Source organism: Mustela nigripes, chromosome 2 (genome assembly GCF_022355385.1).
Source record: "Mustela nigripes isolate SB6536 chromosome 2, MUSNIG.SB6536, whole genome shotgun sequence".
NCBI classification, from domain to species: Eukaryota; Metazoa; Chordata; class Mammalia; order Carnivora; family Mustelidae; genus Mustela; species Mustela nigripes.
The window spans coordinates 7419852-7444911 of NC_081558.1; the positions used below are offsets into that span (position 1 = coordinate 7419852).

At 53.1% G+C, this 25060-nt stretch overlaps 2 protein-coding genes and 2 non-coding genes across 6 annotated transcripts; 3 read left to right on the plus strand and 1 right to left on the minus strand.

Moving 5' to 3' along the window:
- The first annotated feature begins 742 nt into the window (after window positions 1-742).
- On the plus strand, window positions 743-7892 carry P2RY11 (purinergic receptor P2Y11). 3 transcript variants are annotated; one of them, XM_059388964.1, is made up of 13 exons: window positions 743-845; window positions 934-1104; window positions 1579-1680; window positions 1871-1921; window positions 2028-2198; window positions 3290-3366; window positions 3557-3664; window positions 3763-3886; window positions 3984-4062; window positions 4173-4302; window positions 4379-4545; window positions 4629-4709; window positions 6610-7892. In XM_059388964.1, the coding sequence occupies exons 1-13, from the start codon at window positions 828-830 to the stop codon at window positions 7695-7697; spliced, it is 2367 nt and encodes a 788-aa protein (XP_059244947.1). In that variant the 5' UTR covers window positions 743-827; the 3' UTR covers window positions 7698-7892. The 3 variants fall into 3 exon arrangements, with proteins under 3 accessions (XP_059244947.1, XP_059244945.1, XP_059244946.1); XM_059388963.1 differs by lacking the exons at window positions 743-845; window positions 934-1104; window positions 1579-1680; ... (7 more) ...; window positions 4379-4545; window positions 4629-4709 and adding exons at window positions 5417-5700; window positions 6180-6320 and having other exon boundaries at window positions 6610-7866; XM_059388962.1 differs by lacking the exons at window positions 743-845; window positions 934-1104; window positions 1579-1680; ... (7 more) ...; window positions 4379-4545; window positions 4629-4709 and adding an exon at window positions 4858-5139 and having other exon boundaries at window positions 6610-7866.
- LOC132012758 (small nucleolar RNA SNORD105) lies at window positions 1726-1811 on the plus strand. The gene has a single exon (XR_009402739.1). It is a non-coding gene; the product is annotated as a small nucleolar RNA SNORD105 (small nucleolar RNA).
- LOC132012760 (small nucleolar RNA U105B) lies at window positions 3395-3474 on the plus strand. Its single transcript, XR_009402741.1, has one exon. It is a non-coding gene; the product is annotated as a small nucleolar RNA U105B (small nucleolar RNA).
- A 62-nt stretch (window positions 7893-7954) lies between the features above and the next one.
- EIF3G (eukaryotic translation initiation factor 3 subunit G) lies at window positions 7955-12180 on the minus strand. The gene is made up of 11 exons (XM_059388965.1): window positions 12078-12180; window positions 11893-11939; window positions 11309-11392; window positions 11122-11210; window positions 10925-10984; window positions 9964-10068; window positions 9682-9871; window positions 8788-8895; window positions 8554-8690; window positions 8361-8467; window positions 7955-8083 (listed from the first exon to the last, which is right to left on the minus strand). Exons 1-11 carry the CDS (start codon window positions 12095-12097, stop codon window positions 8068-8070), a joined length of 963 nt encoding a protein of 320 aa, XP_059244948.1. The 5' UTR covers window positions 12098-12180; the 3' UTR covers window positions 7955-8067.
- Window positions 12181-25060: the final 12880 nt, after the last annotated feature.

Consider the following 25060-nt stretch of genomic DNA (forward strand, 5'->3'; position numbering starts at 1 on the left):
GAAGAAGGGGTGGGAAGGGAAAGACAGAAGAGAAGAGGGGAAAGAATTGGGGAGGAGAACCAGGATAGGGGAAGCAAATGGGGGAGGGGAGACAGCTGAGGGAGGGAAAGTTTATGGGGGAAGGAAACCAATGGGGCAGGGAAAGAGCCGTTGGGGGCGTCCCTTTCCCCCACCCCAAGGTTCTGGGGTAGAAGCCAGAGGCCTGAGGCCAAGACTGGGGCTTTGAGCGGAAACCAGGAGGAGGTGAGTTATTCACAAAGCTCCCGCCTTGCCCTAAGTTTCCAGAAGGTGATGTGGAGTTTCCATCTCTTAGCCACAGACAGGGCCTCTGGGGAAGACAGCTGGTCCTCAGGAGCTGAGGCCCACATGTCTAACTGTCACGCTCTACCCATTTCTCTGGTTGTTCCCCAAGGGCCTGGTGCTGGCGTGCCAAGCATTGTGCATACATCATCTTTTTAAATGGGTCAGAGGAGAAGTGATCACCATCCTCACTTTAGGACACTTGAGGGAGCCTTGGAGTGGATAAACTGGCTCTCAAATTCACCCAGCTGGTGTAAATGGGCCGAGGAAGGATTCGAACCCAGGGTTCATTTCCCCGCAGCCCAAGCTGCTTCCCCGAGACACTAGCCCCGCCCGGTTTCCGTAGAAACAAGCACCGGGTGTCTCCCTAGCAACCCCTCCGCGGATTCCTGCCTGCTGCTACCTGGTGCGCATGCCCGTCTGCGTCGCGCGTGCCGCCCCCACGTGATCACCAAGCCGGCGGCGGAAGTAAGCGGCGCAGCGCCGGAAGCACAAGGCAGAAGGATCCTGCTGGAGGAGTTGGCGGCATGGGGCAGTCGGGGCGGGTGAGACGCTGCGGCCGGGGGAGCGGGTGGGGCTGGCGGGGTCCCCCCGGCGGCCGTGGCGTTGACCGCTCGCCTTTCACCCCCGCAGTCCCGGCACCAGAAGCGTGCGCGCGCCCAGGCGCAGCTCCGCAACCTCGAGGCCTACGCCGCGCAGCCACACTCGTTCGTGTTCGCGCGGGGTCGCGCAGGCCGCGGCGTCCGGCAGCTCAGCCTGGATCTGCGTAGGGTCATGGAGCCCCTGACCGCCACCCGCCTGCAGGTCTGCACCACCCACCCCGCCTACATCAGCCACGGGCCGGGTCTTCGCTGCTGCGGAGGTGGCTTCAACCGCGGAACCCCGCGTGGCTTCAGTCTCGGGTGGAGAAAGGGAGCTCTGTGGGGAGGGAGCATCGTCTCAGCCACTCAGGGATGTGTGGGGCAGCGGATGAACGCGCTCAGCTGGGGCTTGCCTGAATGCCTAAGGCTGGTGGTTTAGGGTCTCGGATGGAAACGGCCTCTCTTAAAAGGTCTGGGGAAGTTAACGTCGCACGGCCCAGTTGGATCATCTGCGGACTGGGCGGTATACAAGGGACGAATTTAAGTCTGATTAGTTATAGAGGTCGAGCGCATTCCACTCCTTTCTTCTCTTTCTCGGAAAAATTAAATGCAAGGAAGGGTATAACCGCTTCAGCTTCCAGTCTTTGCTCCAGAAGAGAGATTTATGATGCTTCCAATTTGTTTTTGCAATTCTCAGATACGAAAGAAAAACACTCTGAAGGATTGTGTGGCAGTGGCTGGGCCTCTTGGGGTCACACACTTCCTGATCTTGAGTAAAACGGAGACCAACATCTACTTTGTGAGTTAATACCCACAGCCCTCATCTTCTCCCTGCCCTGTGCCTCCCCCAACTCTCATGATGAACCCATACGCCTCTGAGATGCCATGATTCTGGCTTCAAAGTAAACGCTCTGAAGAGTTAAGCAGAGGTTTCCACTCCCTGCTCCCTAGCTGAACGCCTCGACTCTCACCAAGTGTTTTTTCTGTAGAAGCTGATGCGGCTCCCGGGAGGCCCCACCTTGACCTTCCGGATCAACAAGGTAAGGTTTGGAGGTGGTAGGAGGGCCATGTTGGGTAGAGGATGGGTTTGGGGTGGTGCCAGCCGCATGTGGTCGGCAGGCACCCACTCCTCGCCCTGTCCTGCAGTACACGTTAGTGCGAGACGTCGTCTCCTCCTTGCGCCGGCACCGCATGCACGAACAACAGTTTGCCCACCCGCCCCTCCTGGTCCTCAACAGTTTCGGTCCCCATGGCATGCACGTGAAGCTCATGGCCACCATGTTCCAGAACCTGTTCCCCTCCATCAATGTGCACAAGGTGAGCGGATCCTGGTGTGGTGGCAGGTAAGAGTGGATGGGCAGACAGTACAGTAGGTACCACACATAGGCTCTGGGGTTTTCGCTCAGTCCTCACCTCCCAGCATTGAGGCTGAGAGATCCAGGTCCTGAGGTCCAGTCTCACCCTTGTGTTCTGTGACACCGGGGTAAGAGGCTCCCTCATGAGCTGCCTTACTGTCCGGAAGATGGAAAATGATGCTGACCATCCTTTATTTCTCGGATGTGTATTGAGTGTTGGGCTGAGCAGTGTGGTAGGTGTTGTGACTCCATCTTAAAATAGAAAAATAGTTTGAGGGGCGCCTGGGTGGCTCAGTGGGTTAAGCCTCTGCCTTCGGCTCAGGTCATAATCTCAGGGTCCTGGGATCGAGTCCTGCATCTGGCTCTCTGCTTGGCAAGGAGCCTGCGTTCCCCTTTCTCTGCCTACTTGTGATGTTTCTCTTTGTCAAATAAATAAATAAAATCTTTAAAAAAAAAAAAAAGAAGTGAATGCCTTCTTTTTTAAATACGATTTTTAAAAAGTATTTATTTTACAGCGATTGCAAATAGAGAGGCAGGCAGAGAGAGAGGAGGAAACAGGCTTCCTGCTGAGCAGAGAGCTTGATGCGGGACTCGAACCCAGGACCCTGAGATCGTGACCTGAGCCGAAGACAGAAGGTTAACCCACTGAGCCACCTAGGCTCCCCTTAAATAAGATTTTTTAAATTTATTTAACAGAGAGAGTAGGAGTTGGGGGAGGGGCAAAGGGAGAGGGAGAAGCAGGCACCCCAGGACTGGATTTTTTAACTTATTTGGTTCCAGGGCTCCAGCTCCTAATGTCTGGTACCAGCAGGTTTCAGACTGGGCTGTTAGATGCTGATCATCAGGGAGTCTGGTGTGCACAGCTTAAGTGGGCCTCAGAACCAGGATTTCAAGCCAGCAGCCCAGCCAGTCCGTTAGGGCCCTCAGCGCTAGCAGCACCCCATGCACCCTTGCTGGGGATTTCTGGAGTGGCCGTGGCCTGGGCTTGATGGACCATACAGGGAAGCCTGTGGGTGGTTCACGTGGTTCCATGTGCCCTCCCCCTCCCACCAGGTGAACCTAAACACCATCAAGCGCTGCCTTCTCATCAATTACAATCCCGACTCCCAGGAGCTGGATTTCCGTCATTAGTGAGTACTGCGAGGGGTGGGCGGGGCCTCACGTGCGGCTGATGACCACGCTGCGGCTGAGGCGCTGTGATTGCTCAGTCTCAAAGTAAACGCTCTGACGCACTGTGGAAAGGGTAGGCGGGTGGAGCTGACCTCCAGTCAGTCTCTTGACTCCTGGCTCCCCCCCCTTCTCACACCCTGGCTCCTGCAGTAGCATCAAAGTCGTTCCTGTGGGCGCAAGTCGTGGGATGAAGAAGCTTCTACAGGAGAAATTCCCTAACATGAGCCGTCTGCAGGACATCAGCGAGCTGTTGGCCACGTGAGGAGGGTGCTGGGTGGGAGATCACTTCAGTCCTGGGGACCTGCTGTCCCAGGGGCCTGCCGTCCCCTGCTGACTTTGGCTTGTCCTTTGCACAGGGGCGCTGGGCTGTCGGAGAGCGAGGCAGAGCCGGATGGCGAGCACAACATTACAGAGCTGCCCCAGGCAGTGGCGGGCCGGGGCAACATGCGGGCCCAGCAGAGTGCTGTGAGGCTCACTGAGGTGAGGCCCGGCCCCAGGGCAGGCCTAGGGGCAGAGGTAACTTCACTGGCAGCCCCTAGCCCTGAGGGAGAACTGCTCTTACCCCTTGTCTCTCCAGATCGGGCCTCGGATGACACTGCAGCTCATCAAAATCCAGGAGGGTGTGGGGGAGGGGAACGTGCTGTTCCACAGTTTCGGTGAGAACAGGGCTGGCGACCATGGGGCTGGGAGTCTGAGGCCCTCCGAGGTGGGTCACGGGGTGCACCAGACACACTTGGATCATGGTGACCTGTCTCTTCCTGCCCAGTGCACAAGACCGAGGAGGAGCTACAGGCCATTCTGGCAGCCAAGGAAGAGAAGTTGCGGCTCAAGGCCCAGAGGCAGGACCAGCAGGCCCAGAACGTCCAGCGCAAGCGGGAGCAGCGGGAGGCACACAAGTGTGTGGCAGTGGGCTGTGCTGGGGGGGCAGGGTCCCAGGTGCAGGTTGCCACCCTCAGTGCCACCCCTTTGCAGGAAGAAGAGCCTGGCGGGCATGAAGCGGGCACGAGCAGGGGCCGATGGGGATAGTGATGCTGAGGACCCTGGTGTCCCCCCAGAGTCAGAGGGGGCTGGCCAGCCAGAGGAAGAGGAGGACGAAGCCGAGTATTTCCGCCAGGCAGTGGGAGAGGAGCCCGATGAGGGTATGTGGCTGGGGTCGCCACAGCTGGGCACCTTAGGCTTGTCCCTGTGCTGTGGTGGCCTTGACGCTGTTTTCTTCCCACAGACATGTTCCCAAAGGCAGCCAAACGAAGACGGCCTGCTGGGCCCCCAGGCAAGAAGCAGCAAGGAAAGGAGCGGAGGCCTGGTCAAGGCACTGACTCTAGGCCTCCAAAGGCCAAGGGCAGCAGGCCCCAGCGGGGCCAGACCAAGCTGGGACGCAGAGGAGCTGCCTGGGACCGCAGGCGAGGCCAAGCACGGCCACCTAAGAAAGTGGTCTGAGGCCAAACTGGAGCACCAGATGGAATGCCCCAAATTGGGGCCCACAAGACTCTGCCTTGGGCTGGTGTAGCCCTGGGTTTCCTTTCATAAAGGAGCCATTTCCCCAACCTCCCACTGTGGTAAATGACTCATTTCCCATAAGTCTGAGTCTGCATTTGCAATGGAGAAACTTGGGAGTTCTGTGTATAAAACCAAGGGGTCATGGCCAGGAGTCTGGGAATTGGATGGGATTCTGCCCCAAACCTGCGTTCTTTTCCCCCATGCTGAGCAGCGGGAGTGCGGGGCCGCTTGCACAGGTGAAGCTGATGGGCCTCTCCCCGCCTCCCCCCGCCCCACTACCCCCAGCACCCCCAGGATTACTTGCAAGCTTGTTAAGGGGCCCGCTCTGGAGGGCAGGGTGTGAAGAGGAAGGAAACCAGGGGGCGGTGGAAGGACTGGAACCGGCCGTGGGTGGAGCTGTAGGGAAGGGAGGGGCCAGCCGCAGCGCTGCTAACTTGGACTGGGGACTAGCACAGCGAGGGCAGCCGGCACACAGGCCATGGCTGCCACCACCTCAGGTGAGGAGCAGACACTGCTGGGTTGGTTGAGCCCAGCAGAGATCCTGGGTCCTGCCCGCTGGCGCCTCAGCCCAGGATGGAGGGTGGGGGTGGCTGGCTCCTAGGAGGTGGAGGGAGCTGAGTCAATCACGTCTGGACAGGGACTTCCTCCCGGAGCAGAGATTGGACCGGGAGGCAGAAATGTGGCTGGGCCAGCAGTCGGGCAAGGGAGGGGTGCATGCATCGAGCACGGAGCCAGGGGCACGGAGTCGGCTAGAGAGACCAGGAACTGGCTGTTTGCCCAATCCTGATGCAGAGTTGGTATGTGGAAGAGAATCCTTCCCTGCACCAGAGTCCCAGGCCTTGTTCTGGGCACCGGGAAGCCAGGGGCAGGGCACTCCCTGACCTCAGGAGATGTTCTGGGGCTTCCTTAACAGTGGTCAGGTGGACGTATGGGCTTTACAGAAATCCAGGGGACACGATGCCTTCACAACGTTAGAGTCAGAAGGGGCCTCTTGGGGTTAGAGACCTGGAGATAAGTGGGGGCTGGTGAGTCAGGCAAAGAGACTCCATGCAAAGGCCCTGAGGTGGAATATGCCTTACAGAAGAGCCTGAAAGGCCGTGTGGGAAGGACTGTCAGGAGTGAGTCCCGGAGAGCCTGAGAGAGCAGGCTGCGGAGAGGGAGCCTTTGCTCCTGGGGCCCTTCAGTGGAAGAAGCGAGCACTGCGTTTTCCTGCCGGTGAGGAGGAAGCTAAGAGGGCGCTGAGCAGAGGAATGTGACCTGCCCCGTGTGTCCACAGGCACCCTCAGGAGGCTGTGGGGAGAATGGGTCAGGATGAGGTCAGGAGCTGGGAGGCTGAGCCACATTCTGAAGATGGCGGCAGTGAGACCTGCTGAGGCACCAAGTCTTAGAGGAGGCACTGGGGCGCCCCCCCAGTCTGGTGGGTCTGAGTTATAGCTCCTGGCTTACACGTGTCCTTCAAAGGCAGTGACCACGCCCCTTCTTGAGGATTTAGGACCCAGAGCAAGCTTAGTCACTATCAAAGGAGAGGACTTTGGCTTCTGAACTTCTGGGCGCGTTTCCTCTGTAAACTGGCAGGTGGCTCCTGGGCAGGGAAAGGACTGAGAAAGCATGTCCCTAGGGGGCTTACATGACGAGGTACAGGGCAGAGGCAGCGAGAGCCACACCAGGAGGGACAGTGCTCACAGGGGGACCCCATCTGCCCACAGGTGCGCGGCCCTGCCCAGCCAACTTCTCAGCTGCCATTGATCTTGTTCTCAGCGGCTTCCAGGAAAACTTTCTGTGGCCCCTGCTGGTAGGTGAGTTCCTGGTGGCCGTGGCCAGCAACGGCCTGGCCCTCTACCGCTTCAGCACACGGGAGCAGCGCCCGTGGCACCCCGCCGTGGTCTTTTCAGCCCAGCTGGCCATCAGTGATCTGCTCTACGCCCTGACACTGCTCCCGCTGGCCGCTTACTTCTACCCGCCCAAAAACTGGCAATACGGGGAGCTGGCCTGCCGCCTGGAGCGCTTCCTCTTCACCTGCAACCTGCTGGGCAGTGTCCTCTTCCTCGCCTGCATCAGCCTGAACCGCTACCTGGGCATCGTCCACCCCTTCTTCGTCCGCAGCAGCTTGCGGCCCAAGCACGCCTGGGCGGTCAGTGCCGCAGGCTGGGCCCTGGCAGCCCTGCTGGCTGCGCCGACGCTCGGCTTCTCCCACCTGAAGCGGCCACTGGAGGCAGGCAGCTGCACGGTGGCCCAGCCCATGGCCTGCACCAGGTGCATGGGGACGGCAGGGGACCTCCACCTGGAGGCCTACGCAGCCTACAGCATGGCGCTGGCAGTGCTGGGCTGTGGCCTGCCCCTGCTGCTCACTCTGGCAGCCTACGGAGCCCTCGGGCGGGCAGTGCTGCGCAGCCACGGCATGACAGCGGCCGAGAAGCTGCGCGTGGTGGTGCTGGTGACCAGCGGCCTGGCCCTCTATGCCTGCTCCTATGTGCCCTACTACATCACACAGGTGCTCAACGTGCATGCGCGGCAGCGCTGGAGGGCCCGCTGCCCCACCTTCGCCAACGAGGCTGAGGCCCAGGCAGCACTGGACTGGAGGACCTACGTGAGCCACCAGGTCACGCGGGGCCTCATGCCCTTGGCCATCTGCCTCCACCCACTGCTCTACATGGCCGTGGCACCCAGCCTGGGCTGCTGCCCCCAGAGCTGCCTCAGCTGCACGGGGAGCCGAACCCCGGAGGAGGATGCTGGGAGCTCTGGCCAAGTCCTGCCCCTCAAGACCACAGCCACTCCCCACACCTTGGGGCCCTAATCCTCTGAGCTTGGCCCATGACCTATTTTGAGCAAGGCACTGAGACTAGCAGCAGAGTGGGAGCCGAGAGCCTGGGAGGCCCCCAGCCCCGAGCCACCCCAAACCACCGCTTCCTCCCCTACAGAAAGACCCGCTGCGGGGGACCAGCAAGTGCTCAAGCCAGAGTGGGAGATTTCTGCCTACAGCACTGATCTTAGGAAGGGTTGGCCCTGCTAGCCACAGAGCAGGTGACAGCGGTGAATAAACGAGACAGAATATCACAACTGGAGCCTTTTTATTGCCGGGAGCCCCGGGCTCTCGGGGGCTACCTTCTAGGGCCATGAGGTCCTGGGGCCAGGGCCGAGAAGCAGCAGCAAAGGTGGCAACTGGCTTAGTTGGTTGATGGCCTAGAGAGAGAGACCGGAGGTGAGGACAGCGAGTGGGAGGGCTCCAGGCCCTGAAAGGAATTCCAAGACCCCTTGCCACACACACGTGGGGCCTCCATGACAGTGGGGCGGGGGTGGGGGGGGTACGACACAGTCAGATGAGCAGTGGGTCCCTTGAGAAGGAAAAGACAGTAAACCCGTAGCTCAGAACAGGCCTAGGGACTAGGTGGGACCCACAGTCAACCCAAGTATTGGCTGGGAAAGGTAGGGGGAGGCGGGGGTGTGGCAGAAGTCTTACTTGGCCCACTCAACGTTGAGGATGAGGTGGTCGTATCCAAAGCCGGACACCCCAGCAATGGCTCGTGCAGCATCCTCACGGCGGTGGAAGCTGATGAAGGCAAAGCCCTGGGGGAGGGGTATGGAGTCAGGGGCGCTCAGGGAACAACCAGGACAGGTGACCCCTTCCACAACCCCCATGGCCACCAGCCCACCTTGGACTGGCCAGTGGTCTTGTCCTTTGCCAAGTAGATGCGAGAGATGGACCCAAAGGGCCGGAAGAGCTCCTGGAGGTCAGTCTCACGAGTGTCCTCTGACAGGTTGGTGACACGGATAGTGGCATTGTCGTCGGCTAGATAGGCAAGGGACAACAACTTGTAGAGGACAGCCCTAACCAGGCCCTGAACGAAGGATAATCACGAGACTAAGAGGGGCCACCTGCCACTCACCTCTGCGGTTGGGCTGCATGGACTCCCCGCGGCGGCTGGCCCCATCCCGCAGGCTCGGCGGCACGTACTTCCCTGTCTTGTTCTGGGCAGCCTGCACAGGCTCCAGCTCTGGAGACCAAAGCAGCCGGGTCAAGCCTCACCCTAGCACAGAGGAGGCACACGTCCCCCCAGGATGCTGTGACCCTGAGCCAGCCCCGGCACCATCTATCAAGCCACCGACACCTGGTGGTCCCACGGCCCGCTGGTGGCAGTGACATGAAGATCACATCCAGAAAGTCAGAGCAAGAACCCACAGGAGTTCCAAGGCAACACAGGACTGTGGTCTGCTCGGCTTCACGACACACGAGAACACCGCAGGGACAGACGACAGGCTGCACACCTAGTCACAGTGTAGAACCGTCCAAACTCACCCACTATCAGCAAACCACACCAAAAGACTTGGATCCCAGTCACGCGTCAGTCTGCACGGGTGCACACACATACCTGCCGCCCCTCCCCAACACACACACACATCCATGTGAACGGATGTGTGGGCACACCCGTGGCAGATGGACACAGCGCACTCAAGTCTGGTCATAGCCTGCAGCACAATCACACCTGGCAAGTCTCAAGTGCACGCGGTGAAGACAAACGGGCATGCAAAGGAATGGTCCACCAGACCCCAACAAGGAACGATGGGCGACACTACCAGCAGTCACAGCACCAGCCCAACCGGTCTCTCTCACACAAACACAGGTCACAGCCACGGACCTATAGTGCTGGTGCTGAAGTGAGAGACGACAACTTCCCAACGGGGACAGCCCCAGTCACAGCACAAGACCAAGGTCTCTCCCAGGGGTGCACGTGACTCTGCCCACCCCACAGCCTGCCAAGCCGCATCCCAGGCCCAGGCACCTCCAGGCAGCTTCTCCTTCTCCCCGGTGGACAGGCCCAGCTGCTCAGCCAACTCCTTCTGCATGGGCCCCAGCGTGTCCTTGTAGGGGCAGCGGGTCGTCCAGTGGTCGCCCTTGCAGATGCGGCAGGACACGATCTTCTGGCCCTTGAGTTTGTTCATCGGGTCCTCCTCTTCCTGGCAGTTCAGATCCTGGCCGAGCAATCAATGGGGGTCAGAGCGAGGCTGCCACACCCCAGCCACCACCATCATGGCCACCAGGCCTGCCCTGTTGCCCCACTCACCTCTTTGCTCGTGATGAACGTCATGGATACATCGTCGCTGACCGTAGTGGTGGCCACATTGGGCCCTGGTGGGTCAAACTCTGAGTTCCCAAACTTCTTCCAGTTCTGAGCTCAGGGCAGGATGGTGGACAGGTAAGGACAAGTGGGACCCCCTCCACTGGCACCCCAGACCTACAGTAGCCTCCTTCAGGGTGCCTGGCCCTTGAACCACATTCTTCACCCTCCTGAAAAGCCCCCCATTGTGTGACAATGACAGTTCCTGTTTCCTAGTGGGTCCCACTCCTAGCATATGCCAGCTCCTCGCTTCATACCAGCTCAGGAGGCAGGGAGAGGTTTTGGCCCCAAGTTCCAGAAGAGAGAACGAAGGCCCAGGGGGAAACAGCCCCACAGTTCATCATTCCTGGGGGGCCCGTGACAGTAGGTGGGCCAGCTCCCACAAGGAAGTCATGTCCAGGGGTGCACAGAGGTCACCCAGACTGTGAGGGCCATCAGCTAAACAACCTAAGCCTCAGCTTCCTCCTCTATAAAGTGAGGACCACAAATGCTCCCCACCTCCCAGGACAGCGAGGGGGATGGAGGAGAGAACACTTCCTACAAAGCGCTTGGCACCGCAGTCTGGCACAGAGGAAGTGAACAGAAAATTTATGACTATCATTTCTTCCTAAGCACACAACCCAGTTAAATGGGAGCTGCTATGACCACATGAGGAGGGCTTGCCTCTGTTCCTCTTCGTAAACGGGCCGAAAGGAGTTAAGAATCTAAGCCCACCCACCTTCTGCACCCTGGACTTCTCAGTACCCCCAACAGAGCACAAACACCCCTTGACCTCAGTTCTGCTCCAACACCATAGGGGCAAAGAGCTAAACCCCACGTCTAAAACTAAAGGTATCAGAAAAAGGATTCCTAATTCCTCTGAGTCAGCTCTGGGACAGCCCCCAAGACAAGGGGAGAAGGGTCTCACCTTTCTCCTTGCGACAGCCTTTGAGGCCTTCCGCGTCTCAATTCTGAATGTGCGGACAATCTGTGGATGAGAGGGGAGAGCTTGGGACTTTCTCTGTCTCAGGGGTCTTGGGGCCAACCAACCCAACCCGCACGCCCTCCCCTCCCGGCCCAAATGCCCCCAAGCCCAGGGGCACCCACCTCTTCCCCCAGCCTCACCTTGAACTTCTTGCCATCCTCATCTATCTTGTACTCTGTCACTGTCTTGATGTTTCCATTGATGACCTCCTTGGGAGGCGGCAGTGGAGCTGGGAGAGAGAAGAGGTGAGGGAACGGAGCGCTGGGGACCAGGAGGGAATGCCGCTGAGAAGAGGCAGCCCCCAGTGGAGCAGATGTCATCACTCACCTCCCGGCAGTAACTCCGGTTCTGGGCTGGTGTCGCCAGTGGCCAGAGGGATCCCCTTGAGGAGCTCGCTGGTGACACATTTGTCTAGGAAAGGGAGTGTGGGGAGGAGGGCTGAGCTGGAGGAGTGGGAGCTCCCGAGCTAAAAATGAAGGGACCTTTGGGATGATGCCCACATCAGGGGCCGAGGAGGGCGGGACCAAGGGCTGAGGACTGGCAAAGAAGTGCCCTGGGATAGCCGTGCCAGGACGTGGAGCCGTGGTAACCTCGAGCAGTGGCAAGGATGAAAGCCACTGGAGGGGCAGCCCATAAAGATAGCCGGCGCCAGTAAAAAGGCAGGAGGCAGGCTGTTACTCCTTCCTCCCCGGAGCAGGTCTGAGCACTGGGCGGTGGCATGCGAGGAGGAGGGACTGGCCAGAGACTATCTGGAATCGGCGACAGGCGGGCCCGGAGGGAGGACAGCGCGCGGCAGAGGGTGGCCGAGAAGAGGGATGTGGGATCGGACGGAGGTGCCAGGGTTGGAGCAGGCGGCAGTGACCGGCCTGGGGATCTGGCTGCGGTGACCTGGGACGACCCGGCATACTCACCGTCCTCGCCCTCCTCCTCCACCTGGTCGGCCCAGCTGGGCTTCGAACTGCAAAGACAAGTTTGCGGAGGGGAAAGCTGAGTCAGCGAGGCCAGGCCCCCGCCGGCCCGACGCACCAAGCCCCACGATACTCCCCCAGGACCCCCAAACCACCCCCCAGGGTCCGCCCCGCGATCCCCGACTCACTCAAAATCTCCAGTCGGCATTTCCCAACCTTTCCCACGCAGCACAAGCCCGGGCCAGAGAGCGGAAGTGAGGGGAGGATGAGACTTCCTGTGCCGCCGCCTAGAGCAGCCCGTCACCAGCGCCCACAGCGCCCCCTGCGGACGGAGGTGGAGGTGCCGGCTGGGGGGGGCGGCTGGGCGCTGGCGCTCAGGCTGAACAGAGCCTCAATTCCATTTACCTTTTAGAAAAATTTAAAATGTACTAGTAACAATAAAGCTCACTTATTGAGAGTTTGCTGTACGCCAGGCGCTGCGAGGAGGATATTATCATTTTCGTTTTGCAGCTGAAGAAATCAAGGCTGGTCTTCCTAGTCTGGGAAGAGTTTTCCTTTTTTTTTTAAGGTTTTATTTATTTACTTGACAGACAAAGAGAGGGAGAGAGCACAAGCAGGGGGAGAGGCAGGCAGAGGGAAAAGGAGGAGCAGGCAGAGGACGAGAGAGGAGCCGGCTCCCCCCTGAGCAGGGAGTCCCGCATGGGACTCAATCCCAGCCAACTGCAATTAACCGACTGAGCCACCCAGGCACCCCTCTCTGATAGAATCTTTTCCACTTACTTATTGTCCAGCTCTCCCTTAAGAGTATTAATCTCGGGGCGCCTGGGTGGCTCAGTGGGTTAAGTCTCTGCCTTGGGCTCAGGTCATGATCTCAGGGTCCTGGGATTGAGCCCTATGTTGGGTTCTCTACTCAGCAGGGAGCCTGCTTCCCCCTCCCTCTCTGCCTGCCTCTCTGCCTACTTGTGATCTCTCTCATCCTGTCAAATAAATAAATAAAATCTTTTTTTTTTTTTTTTTAAGAGTATTATTCTCAGAGGAACACACTTGGCTCGCAAGGAGGCCAGAATGAATTCTTGGGTAGCAAAACACCTTGGATATTACCATGGCTTGTGACCCTCCAAAATCTTACTCCTACATATTTAATTTATATCGTCAGGGAGAAATTTGAATTAATTAGGTTGAAATTAAATTATAGGGGTGCCTGGGTAGCTCAATGGGTTAAAGCCTCTGCCTTCAGCTCGGGTCATGATCTCAGGGTCCTGGCATCGAGTCCCACATCGGGCTCCCTCCTCAGCAGAGAGCCTGATTCTCCCTCTCTCTCTGCCTGCCTCTCTGCCTACTTCTCCACTCTCTCACTCTGTCAAATAAATAAATAAAAATATTTTTAAAAAAGAAAAAAATTAATTACATTGAAAGTTAATCACACTTTTTTCCTTTAGAGGGGCGATAACGTAAAAAGGTTGAGAAACCCTGTGTAGGAGGTCATCTGCAGAAAGCAGACATTTCCCTGCTTTGTTTGCCTCTTGGGTGCCCAGCATCTATGCGCCGGGCATGGTCTTCTCATACTAAGTGCTCCATTAATGGGCATTTGGGGCAAGGTGGGAACTGAATCATAAAGGGCTTTTTAAACCAAGCTAAGGAGTGTAGCTCTTTATCCTGTAGGTTGTATGGCTGAGGTCACGGACATCTTTTGAATGGTGACCCACTGCGACCACATTTTCTTGTGAGAAAGATTGTTCTGGAAGCCTGTAGAGGGTAGAATGGTAAGAAATGAATTAGCAGATGAGAAAGGAGCCTGGGAAAATGAGCAAAGAAGAGCGTTTTGGCAGTAAGAACGAAAATACAAAGTTTGTACAAAGGGCCAATAAACATTTGGGCAAACTTACTCAAATTTACTCCAAGAAATGCAAAATCTTAGCAACATAGCAGATGGGCAAAACTTTAAAAATTTGATATTACCCAACGGTAGCAAAGATGTAGAAAAAGAGGCTCTCATACACACATTAATGCATGAGATTACACAGACACTTTGGATGGAAATTTGACATTCAGTAAAACTTAAAATGAACATATGTATTTTGTTTTATGGTGGCACAGGCTCATGATAGATCAGTTTCCAGTGCACAACACAGTGATTTGAGGCTTGTGTACATTGTGTGGCATTCAATGTCGTCACCACCAGTCACCATATAAAGTTATTACAATATTTTTAAGATTTTATTTATTTGAGAGTGAGCACAAACAGGGGGAGTGGGAGAGGGAGAAGCAGGCTCCCCACTGAGCAGGGAGCTGATGCGGGGCTCGATCCTAGGACCTGGGATCATGACCTGAGCTGAAGGTAGACGCTTAACCGAATGAGCCATCAAGGCGCCCCCCACAATATTATTGACTAGAATCCCTATGTGGTACTCTTCCCCACCATGACCTGTTGTTTTGTTTTTTTTTTTTAATAACTGGGAGTTTGTACCTCTTAATCCCCTTCATCTGATTCACCTGTATCTGTTTTCCTTTATGTGAACGTTGTAAGAATCATTGTGCAGGGGGCGCCTGGGTGGCTCAGTGGGCTGAAACCTCTGCTTTCTGGGGTCGAGCCCCGCATCGGGCTCTCTGCTCGGCGGGGAGCCTGCTTTCCCCTCTCTCTCTACCTGCTAGTGATCTCTGTCTGCCAAATAAATAAATAAAATCTTAAAAAAAAAAGAATCATTGTGCAGTACTATTCATGAGAGCAAAAACTGGACAGGCCTAGCTGTCCATTACAGGTTAAATAGATTACGGTATGCTATGCCACAATCTATGTGATTAAGGAAATAGATCTCCATTTGTGGTTATGTTAAAAAAAATATCTCCCAAAATACTAGAAGGAAGCAAGATGTAAAAATGGCATAGATTATAGGGACCGATCCGTGGAAAAATTTAATAGCACACATATGGGGCCCCTGGGTGGTTCAGTTGGTTAAACAGCTGTTTTTGGCTCAGGTCATGATCTCAGGATCCTGGGATCGAGCCCCATGGTCGGGGTCCCTGCTCAGTGGGGAGCCTGCTTCTCCCTCTGCCTTTGCTGCTTCCCCTGTTTGTGCTCCCTAGTTCACGCTCTCTTTCAAATAAATGAATAAAATCTTTTTTAAAAAAAGCACATAGATGTAAGGGTGCCTGGGTGGCTCAGTGGGTTAAAGCCTCTGCCTTCGGCTCATGTCATGACCTCAGGCTCCTGGGATTGAGCCCTACATTGGGCTCCCTACTTGGCGGGTAGCGTGCTTCCTCCTTTCTCTCTCTTTGCCTGACTCTCTGCCCACTTGTTATCTCTGTCTGTCAAATAAATAAATAAAATCTTTTTTTAAAAAGTGCACATATATGTAGATATATGCAAACTATTATCTGAAATGAAATATCAAACTGGGGGCACCTAGATGGCTCAGTCTGTTGAGTGTCTGCCTTCAGCTCTTGTCGTGATCCTGGGATTCTGGGATTGAGCCCCACGTCAGGCTCCCTGCTCAGTGAGGAGTCTGCTCCTCCCTCCGCCCCTCCCCCTGCTCATGCTCTCTCTCAAATAAATAAAATCTTTTTAAAAAAAAAAATCAGGGCGCCTGGGTGGCTCAGTGGTTAAGCCACTGCTTTCGGCTCAGGTCATGATCTCAGGGTCCTGGGATCGAGTCCCGCGTCGGGCTCTCTGCTCAGCAGGGAGCCTGCTTCCTCCTCTCTCTCTCTGCCTGCCTCTCTGCCTACTTGTGATTTCTCTCTGTCAAATAAATAAATAAAATCTTTAAAAAAAAAAAAAAAAAAAAAAAATCAAACTTTCGGGACGCCTGGGTGGCTCAGTTGGTTAAGCAGCTGCCTTCGGCTCAGGTCATGATCCCAGCGTCCTGGGATCGAGTCCCACATCGGGCTCCTAGCTCAGCAGGAAGCCTGCTTCTCCCTCTGCCTCTGCCTGCCATTCTGTCTGCCTGTGCTTACTCTCTCCCTCTCTCTATGATAAATAAATAAAATCTTTAAAAAAAAAAATCAAACTTTCTTTTTTTCTTTTTTTTTTTAAGATTTTTATTTTATTTATTTGACAGACAGAGATCACAAGTAGGCAGAAAGGCAGGCAGAGAGAGAGGGGGAAGCACACTACCTGCCAAGCAGGGAGCCCAATGTAGGGCTCGATCCCAGGACCCCGAGATCATGACCTGAGCCAAAGGCAGAGGCTTTAACCAACTGAGCCACCCAGGCGCCCCTATATCAAACTTTCTGAGGGATGTTTCAAGAGGAAGACATCAGGAGAGGAAAGCTTGTTTTTGGAGTTTTCTGCTATATTTAAAATTTTTTTACTATGTGTATACATTATTTTGGTTTAAATATAAGTATACATACACATATAACATTATGCACTTAATTTTTTTAAAGATTTTATTTACTTGTCAGAGAGAGAGAGAGAGACCACAAGCAGGGGGAGCAGCAGGCAGAGGGAGAAGCAGGCTTCCTGCTGAGCACGGAGCCTGATTCGGGTCTCGATCCCACGACGCTGGGATCATGACCCGAGCCGAAGGCAGACACTTAACGACTGAGTCACCCAGGCATTCCAATTATGCACATTATATATAAATCGGCAATGTGTAATATACGTGAGATGCAACATATAAATGTATTTTAGTGTGTTTTGCCCACCTACTACCCTGCATTCCCTCTTCTAGGATTGGCCTAAGGAAGATCATGTCCAAGTGTATTAAACTGTCTGTAAAAAGGGTCTAGCACAGTGTGGCTTAAGGGATTGGAAAGCTGAAAACAGCGCAAGCATCCTGAACAACGGATTAGCTACCTGTCGCCCCATCTGGGCAACCACAATCCCTGGAAAGAAACCACACTTCTGTGGGTGCCCACAGGACGTTAACCACTAAAGACAGACGCTTCTGGGCATTTCCATCTGGCTTCATCTTTACTTCCTTTCTGGCATTGTTCTCTATAGAATACTCTTTTGTCTTTAAACATCAGGCACAGGGTGCCTGGGTGGCTCAGTGGGTTAAAGCCTCTGCCTTCGGCTCATGTCATGACCTCAGGCTCCTGGGATTGAGCCCTACATTGGGCTCCCTACTTGGCGGGTAGCGTGCTTCCTCCTCTCTCTCTCTTTGCCTGACTCTCTGCCCACTGTGATCTCTTTATTTGTGTCTGTCAAATAAATAAATAAAATCTTTAAAAAAAAATAAACATCAGGCACATATCACTTTTACAAAAAGTTTCCCAGGGAAAACGAAGAGATCCCAAGGGAGCACAGGATGTGGGGAGAAGCTGGAGTCCAAGGGTGGATGGAAAAAAAAAAAAAAAGCCCGTGAGTCCCTCTCCTCCAGGTCTTCTTCGTAGCACGAACATCCTTCCCACCTCCGGAATCTCTACCGGACAGCCGCCAGGACAAGAGCCCAACCAGCTGCGCCCAGCACACGAGGAGGGCCGCAGGGACATGTACAGTAGGCCGGTAGGCCATCCGCCCAGAAACTCTGGCAGCTCTAGGGCCGTTCACCAGATCTCACGGTGTAGAATTCAACTTCCTGGTATTTTCCGGAAGAAACGAATTTTCCTGTCTACAAAAACCCAGGTGTTAGAATATGGACACAGATGGGTGGCGGGGGGGTGGGGGGGGGGGGGGAGAAGGGGGTTCAAACCACAGGAATGTGTTCTCTCACAGGCCCACAGGCTAGAAGTCTGAGATCAAGGTGCTGAGTGGACAGGGCCTTTCTGAGGCCTTTCTCCTTGGTTTTGTAGGCAGCCATCTTGGCCCTCTGTTTTCACATGGTCCCTACAGAAGGACACCAGTCATCCAGTCATATGGGATTAGGGTCTCCCTGTATGACCTTATTTTAACCATTATTTCTGTAAAGGTCTGATCTCCAAATACACTCACATTCTGAGGTCCTTGGGTTCAGGCTTAAACATGAATTTCAGGGCCACACAATTCAGCCCATGGCACAACTCAGAAGTCTACCCACATATGAATGGATCGTCAAAGATAAGCTGTGTGGTCCGTCTCTCCAGTGAGGTACAATATAGCCAAAAAGTAGCGAACTAACACCCACAATGACAGGGGTGCGTATCCCAGACACAAAAGAAACTATTCCATAGGGTACCGTTTGTGGGAAATTCTCAAAACAGGCAAGACCAAACGATAATGAAATCAGAACTGAGATGATCTCTGAGGGTGGAGAGGTGCCAGCACCTTCCAGGGTGATGGGAATCTCCTACAAGTCCATCTGAGCCGTGGAGGACACCAGCAGGTGTAAAAGGCAACCCAACTGTACACCTATAAGATCTCTACCCTTTAATGAAATCTGGAGAGGAACAAAGCAAGGTTTGTTCACTCCATCTCAGTTCTATCCAAAGCACTTTTCTCTCTTTAAAAATCGCCTTGTTGGGGCACCTGGGTGGCTCATTGGGTTAAAGCCTCTGCCTTCGGCTCAGGTCATGATCTCAGGGTCCTGGGATAGAGCCCTGCATCGGGCTCTCTGCTCAGCCGGGAGCCTGCTTCCCCCCTCTCCCCACCGCCTGCCTCTCTGCCTACTTGTGATCTCTATCTGTCAAATAAATAAATAAAATCTTATGTACATTGTGGATTTTGTCTGCCTGGTTTGGTCTCAGGGCAGGAAGGGACACTGTTGGTTTATCATCCCGCCATGTGCCCAGACTAGGCACCGGGTCTGGAATAGAGTCGGTGCGCAGCCAGTGGTTGTAGGACACTATCTACCTAAGTTTTCTAGTCATAGATGACCACATGAGAATGTGGACAAAGCTGACAGATGACGGGAGGATGTGGGGCATCGTCACGACTTAAAAAGGGAAACAGGTGCTGACCATCCATTTTGGTGATTCTGGGATGCACTGCATTTTTTCTATAGCTTGCCTTTCTTTCTTTCTTTCTTTCTTTTTTTTTTTTAAAGATTTTATTTATTTATTTGACAGAGAGAAATCACAAGTAGACGGGAGAGGCAGGCAGAGAGAGAGACAGGGAAGCAGGCTCCCTGTTGAGCAGAGAGCCCGATGTGGGACTCGATCCCAGGACCCTGAGATCATGACCTGAGCCAAAGGCAGCGGCTTAACCCACTGAGCCACCCAGGCGCCCTATAGCTTGCCTTTCTTCAAAAACTCCAAACATGGGGCGCCTGGGTGGCTCAGTGGGTTGGGCAACTGCCTTCGGTTTGGGTCCTGGGATCAAGCCCGACGTTGGGCTCCCTGCTTGGTGGAGAGCCTGCTTCTCCCTCTGCCTACTCGTGCTCTCTAGCTCTCTGTTAAAGAAATATTAAAAAAAAAAAATACAATAAGGGGCACCTGGGTGGCTCAGTGGGTTAAAGCCTCTGCTGTTGGCTCAGGTCATGAGCCCACGTTTCTGGGATCGAGCTCTCTGCTCGGGCTCTCTGCTCAGCAGGGAGCTTGCTTCCCCCTTCTCTCTCTCTGCCTGCCTCTCTGCCTACTTGTGATCTGTCAAATAAATAAATAAAATCTAAAAAACAAAACAAAACACATCCCCACGGTTGTGCAGCCATCCTCACCATCCGTCTCCAGAACTTTCTCATCTTCCCAAGCGGAACTTCTGCCCCATGAAACACCCGACTGCCCTTCCCCCTCCCCCAACCCTGGCTCCCACCACCTGCTTCCTGTCTCGGTGAACTTGACTCTAGAGAGCCCCTATAAGTGGAATCCTGCAGTTTTTGTCCTTTTGTGACTGGCTTGGTTCACTGAGCACAGTGGCCTTAAGGTTCTTCTGGGTCTTAGCAGGTGTCCGAAAGTCCTTCCTTTTTAAGGCTGAATAACGGTCCATTGGCTGGATGGACCACGTTTTATGTGCCCATTCATCTGTCACCAGACACTGGGGCTGCTTCTGCTTTTTGCTAAAGTGATCGCTGCTACTTTGGGCACAGGTACAAATATCCGTGTGTGTCCCTACTTTCAACTCCTTTGAGGGTGTGCCCAGAAGTGGGATCGCTGGATCACGTGCTGATTCTGTGTGGAGTTTTTTGTAGCAACTTCCCTGCTGTTTCCCACGGCATGACATAATGACAAATGACATAATGACATAAACATGCAAGGCACCGCTATAACCCTTTTGTGTGCCTCCCAGATTCCCATCTGCGACTTCCCCAGACATAGCCACTAGGAGAGCGTTGCTTGCCGTGTCTTCTTCCTGTCCAAGTTTTTCCCCCGCTCCCGCATTTGTGAGTCCATAAACCTCATGTGCTCTAGGCCTTTAAAAATATTTGGTTAGGGCGCCTGGGTGGCTCAGTGGTTAAGCTGCTGCCTTCAGCTCAGGTCATGATCTCAGGGTCCTGGGATCGAGTCCCGCATCGGGCTCTCTGCTCAGCAGGGAGCCTGCTCCCTCCTCTCTCTCTCTCTGCCTACTTGTGATTTCTCTCTGTCAAATAAATAAATAAATCTTTAAAAAAAAAAATATTTGGTTAGTGCTATCTTACTGCACATAGCTATCTGCAACCTGCTTTTCTCTCTCAAGCATGTTTGCAGGGGTTTTTTCATTGTTTTGTGGTTTTTTTGTTTTTAATTTTAAAGATTATTTATTTATTTATTTATTTGACAGACAGCGATCACAGGTAGGCAGAGAGGCAGGCAGAGAGAGAGAGAGGAGGAAGCAGGCTCTCCGCTGAGCGGAGAGTCCGACGCAGGGCTCGATCCCAGGATCCTGGGATCACGACCTGAGCCAAAGGCATAGGCTTTAACCCACTGAGCCACCCAGGTGCCCCAATAAATAAAATCTTTAAAAAAAAATTGAGAGAAGGGACTCGGGTCCCCCTACACCAGTGCTCACGGGGCCATTGCCCACAATAGCACATGGAAACCACCAAGAGTTCCCTGATGGACACAGGAACGTGTGGTGTGTTGGACAATGAGGTGTTATTCAGCCTAAAAGATAATGAAGGTCTGGCACTTGCCACAACATGGATGAATGTCGAAAACATGCTAAGTGAGGGGCGCCTGGGTCACTCAGTCGGTTAAGTGCCCAACTCTTGATTTTGGCTCAGGTCATGATCTCGGGGTCCTGGGGTTGATCCCCGCATTTGGCTCCGTGCTCAACGGGGGCATCTGCTTGAGAATCTCTCTCCCCCCTCCCTCTGTCCCTTCCCCTGCTCTAATAAATTTAAGACTTCATTAAATGTAAGATTTAATAAATAAAGCCATAAAAAAAGCAAAACCATGCTCAGTGAAAGAAACCAGATACAAAAGGACGAATACAGGATTCCAATGGGAGGTGCCCGGAGAACACAAGCTCGGACAGAAAGGAGAGTAGAGGGGGTTGGTGGATAAGGAGTTAGTGTTTAACGACTCTGTTTGGGATAAAAATGTGCTGGAAAGTGCAGTGAGGGTTGCACAACAATGTGAATGCAGTTGAATGGGAACTGAATAATACACTTTTTTTTTAAAAGATTTTATTTATTTATTTGACAGAGATCACAAGTAGGCAGAGAGGCAGGCAGAGAGAGAGAGGAGGAAACAGGCTCCCTGCTGAGCAGAGAGCCCGATGCGGGACTCGATCCCAGGACCCTGAGATCATGACCTGAGCCAAAGGCAGCAGCTTAACCCACTGAGCCACCCAGGCGCCCTGAATAATACAATTTAAATGCTTTATAAAAAAAACAAGCAAACAAAAACCACGTTAAAAAAAAAAAACCCAAACCCAGCCATGACTCTTGATTGAATAAATTAGATGAGGGGTTACAAAAATGAGCATCTAAATCTATTCTTTCAGCTGATTTACTAATGGCCATTCTGTTGGAGACAGGAGCTTTCTCACCAGCGGGCACCACCAGCTTCTCATTAAATATAGTTCTTGCCAGAAAGGCCTGATTTCCCCCCTTTTAATGATTTCGAAGTACATGATCCTGTTTAACAGTCACCTCAAATGGTAACGAGACTCTGAGCCACCCGTGGATTTCATTGACTAGAGGCACACTAAAATCTACTACAACCCGTGTTCTTGTCAATTCTCCAAGTCCACGAGGTTTTTCTTCCTGGGAAAAGACTGAGTTGAACTCTGATGGAAGATTCCCTGCCAGGCAGCCCAAGAGGTAGAAGTTGCTGGAAGCCATGTCTCCTCCCTCAGCCCCAGGAGTGCCACAGGAGTGTGGTCCACAGCCTGGCTCAGACTGGTGCTCTTGGGGTACACGAAGGCAGATGTACCTGACAGGCAACCACACCCTTAGGCCACCCCGGAGGGACAGGCCACTGCCCAGCTCAGACCCCATCGCCAAGCCAGAGCACAAAACAGTTTCTATGCCTCACGCTAAAGTGAATCTTCAGGGGCGCCTGGGTGGCTCAGTGGGTTAAAGCCTCTGCCTTCGGCTCAGGTCATGATCCCAGGGTCCTGGGATCGAGCCCCGAATCGGGCTCTCTGATCAGCCGGGAGCCTGCTTCCCCCACCCCCCGCCTGCCTCTCTGCCTACTTGTGATTTCTGTCTGTCAAATAAATCAATAAAATCTTAAAAAAAAAAAAAAGTGAATCTTCACATTGTTCTTGGTATTGAGTTGTATACCTGAAGCAAAGACTTCAGCTGGAAAAGTATGATAATAAGGGAATTCAGCAGGTTGGCTAGATTAAAAAAAAGTAACAACAAAAAAACCCCACACAGTATACAAAGTCAATAATCAATACAAGGGGTGCCTGGGTGGCTCAGTGGGTTAACACTCTGCTTCGGCTCAGGTCATGATCTCAGGTCCAGGGATTGAGCCCCCATGTTGGGCTCTCTGCATAGCGGGGAGCCTGCTTCCCCCTCCCCCTCTGGCTACCTGTCTGACTACTTGTGATCTCTGTCTGTCCAATAAATAAAAAATAATAATCAATACAAAGGGTGCCCAGGTGGCTCATTCGTTAACCGTCTACCTTCTGCTCAGGTCATGATCCCAGAGTCCTGGGATCGAGCCCTGCATCGGGCTCCCTGCTCAGCAGGCAGCCTGCTTCTTCCTCTCCCCCTGCTTGTGTTCCCCCTCTCACTGTATCTCTCTGTCAAATAAATAAATTAAAAAAAAATAAAAATCAATACAAGTCAATCTTTCTATAGAGGCAAAGGACTACTACTTAGAAAATAACATTCTTGGGACGCCTGGGTGGCTCAGTGGGTTAAAGCCTCTGCCTTCAGCTCAGGTCATGATCCCGGGGTCCTGGGATCGAGCCCCGCGTCGGGCTCTCTGCTCAGCGGGGAGCCTGCTTCCTCCTCTCTCTCTGCCTGCCTCTCTGCCTGCTTGTGATCTCTGTCTGTCAAATAAATAAATAAAAATCTTTTAAAAAAAAGAAAAAAAAGAAAAGAAAATAACATTCTTCCCCTCCCCACCCCTCAAAAAAAAAAAACCACCCAAAAAAGAAATCCCATTTATGTTGATGATGGAAGGATTAAATACCTAGGAATCAAGTTAAGAAATCTGTAGTATCAGGGCGCCTGGATAGCTCGGCTGGATAAGTGCCAGGGGGCTTGATTTCGGCTCAGGTCATGATCTGGGATCCTGAGTTCCAACCCCACCTCAGGCTCTGCACTTAGCGCAGAGGTGGCTTCGGATTCTTTCCCTCTTTCCTTCCCCCGCCCCTCCCACAACATACTCTCTCTCTCAAATAAATAAAATCTTAAAAAAAAAACACAAAACCTTAAAAAAGGATCTGTAGTATCTATGTTAAGACTGAAATGTTGAGGGACCAAAATCTGTAACCAGGGCAGACCCTATTCTTAGAAAGACAGGCTTGTCATTAGCTCAGTCTCCCCCAGAAGTCTGTACATTTAATGGGATCACTATAAAAATACCCAAAGGTTTTTAGAAGATATGCTAAATCTAAATTTTTTTTTTTTTAAGATTTTATTTACTTATTTGACAGAGACTCGGCGAGAGAGGGAACACAAGCAGGGGGAGTGGGAGAGGGAAAAGCAGACTCCCTGCTGAGCACGGAGCCTGAAGCAGGGCTCAATCCTGGGACCCTGGGATCATGACCTGAGCCAAAGGCATATGCTCAACTGTATGAGCCTCCCAGGTGCCCCAAATAAAATCTTAAAAAAAAAAAAAAAAAAAGCAAAAAGAGTAGTAAAAGGGATGTGGGTTCATTTATCAAAATACAAGCTGTATATGTTCGGGACTGGTTTCCTATTAGACCTCGACAGAATGAAGATAGAACCAGACCAGGGGCCCAGTAAGACATTCACAGGTAGAATAGCCTTTGAAGTGTAGTTCCAGTCAACGTTACTGTTCGTAGCAGGAAAAAATAAAATGCACACGCTGTGCTTGGGCAGAGGAGGACTTCGGGAGGTAAGGATTCTATTGTCTTTTTTTTTTTTTTTTTTTTTAAAGATTTTATTTATTTATTTGACAGAGAGAAATCACAAGTAGTCGGAGAGGCAGGCAGAGAGAGAGAGGGAAGCAGGCTCCCCGCCGCGCAGAGAGCCCGATGCGGGACTTGATCCCAGGACCCTGAGATCATGACCTGAGCCGAAGGCAGCGGCTCAACCCACTGAGCCACCCAGGCGCCCCAGGATTCTATTGTCTTGATCAAAGGGTTTAGGAATGGGGAAAAAGGTTTAACATACTTCACTCTACTCACAATATACTTCTTTTTCCTTTTTTTAAGAGGGGGACAGAGGGAGAAAGAGAATCCTGAAGCAGACTCCCCGCTCAGTGTGTCCTGACACGGGGCTCAATCCCAGGACCCTGAGATCAGGAGCTCAGCCAAGATCAAGAGGCAGATGCTTAACCAACTGAGCCACCCAGGCGCCCCTCACAATATACTTTCTAAATTAATTTTTAGTGTAAAAAAAGAAAAAAAAAGAAAATTAGGTGGGCAAACTGAAGGTCTGACAGGAAATAAAATCTGATGGGGGAACTTTACCAAGCTGTTGTGTTCACCATGTGCATTTGTTACCTGGTCAGTAAATAAGCTGAGGTGTTTATTTTCATCCTTACAGAAGCAACATAAAAAACGAGGGACCTGGGGCGCCTGGGTGGCTCAGTGGGTTAAGCCTCTGCCTTCAGCTCGTGTCATGATCTCAGGGTCCTGGGATCGAGCCCCACATCAGGCTCTCTGCTCAGCGGGGAGCCTGCTTTGCCTCCACCCCCGCCTGCCTCTCTGCCTACTTGTGATCTCTGTCAAATAAATAAGTACAGTCTTTAAAAAAAAGGGGGGGCCAAAAAACCAAAATAAAACAAATAACGAGGGGCCATAGAAATA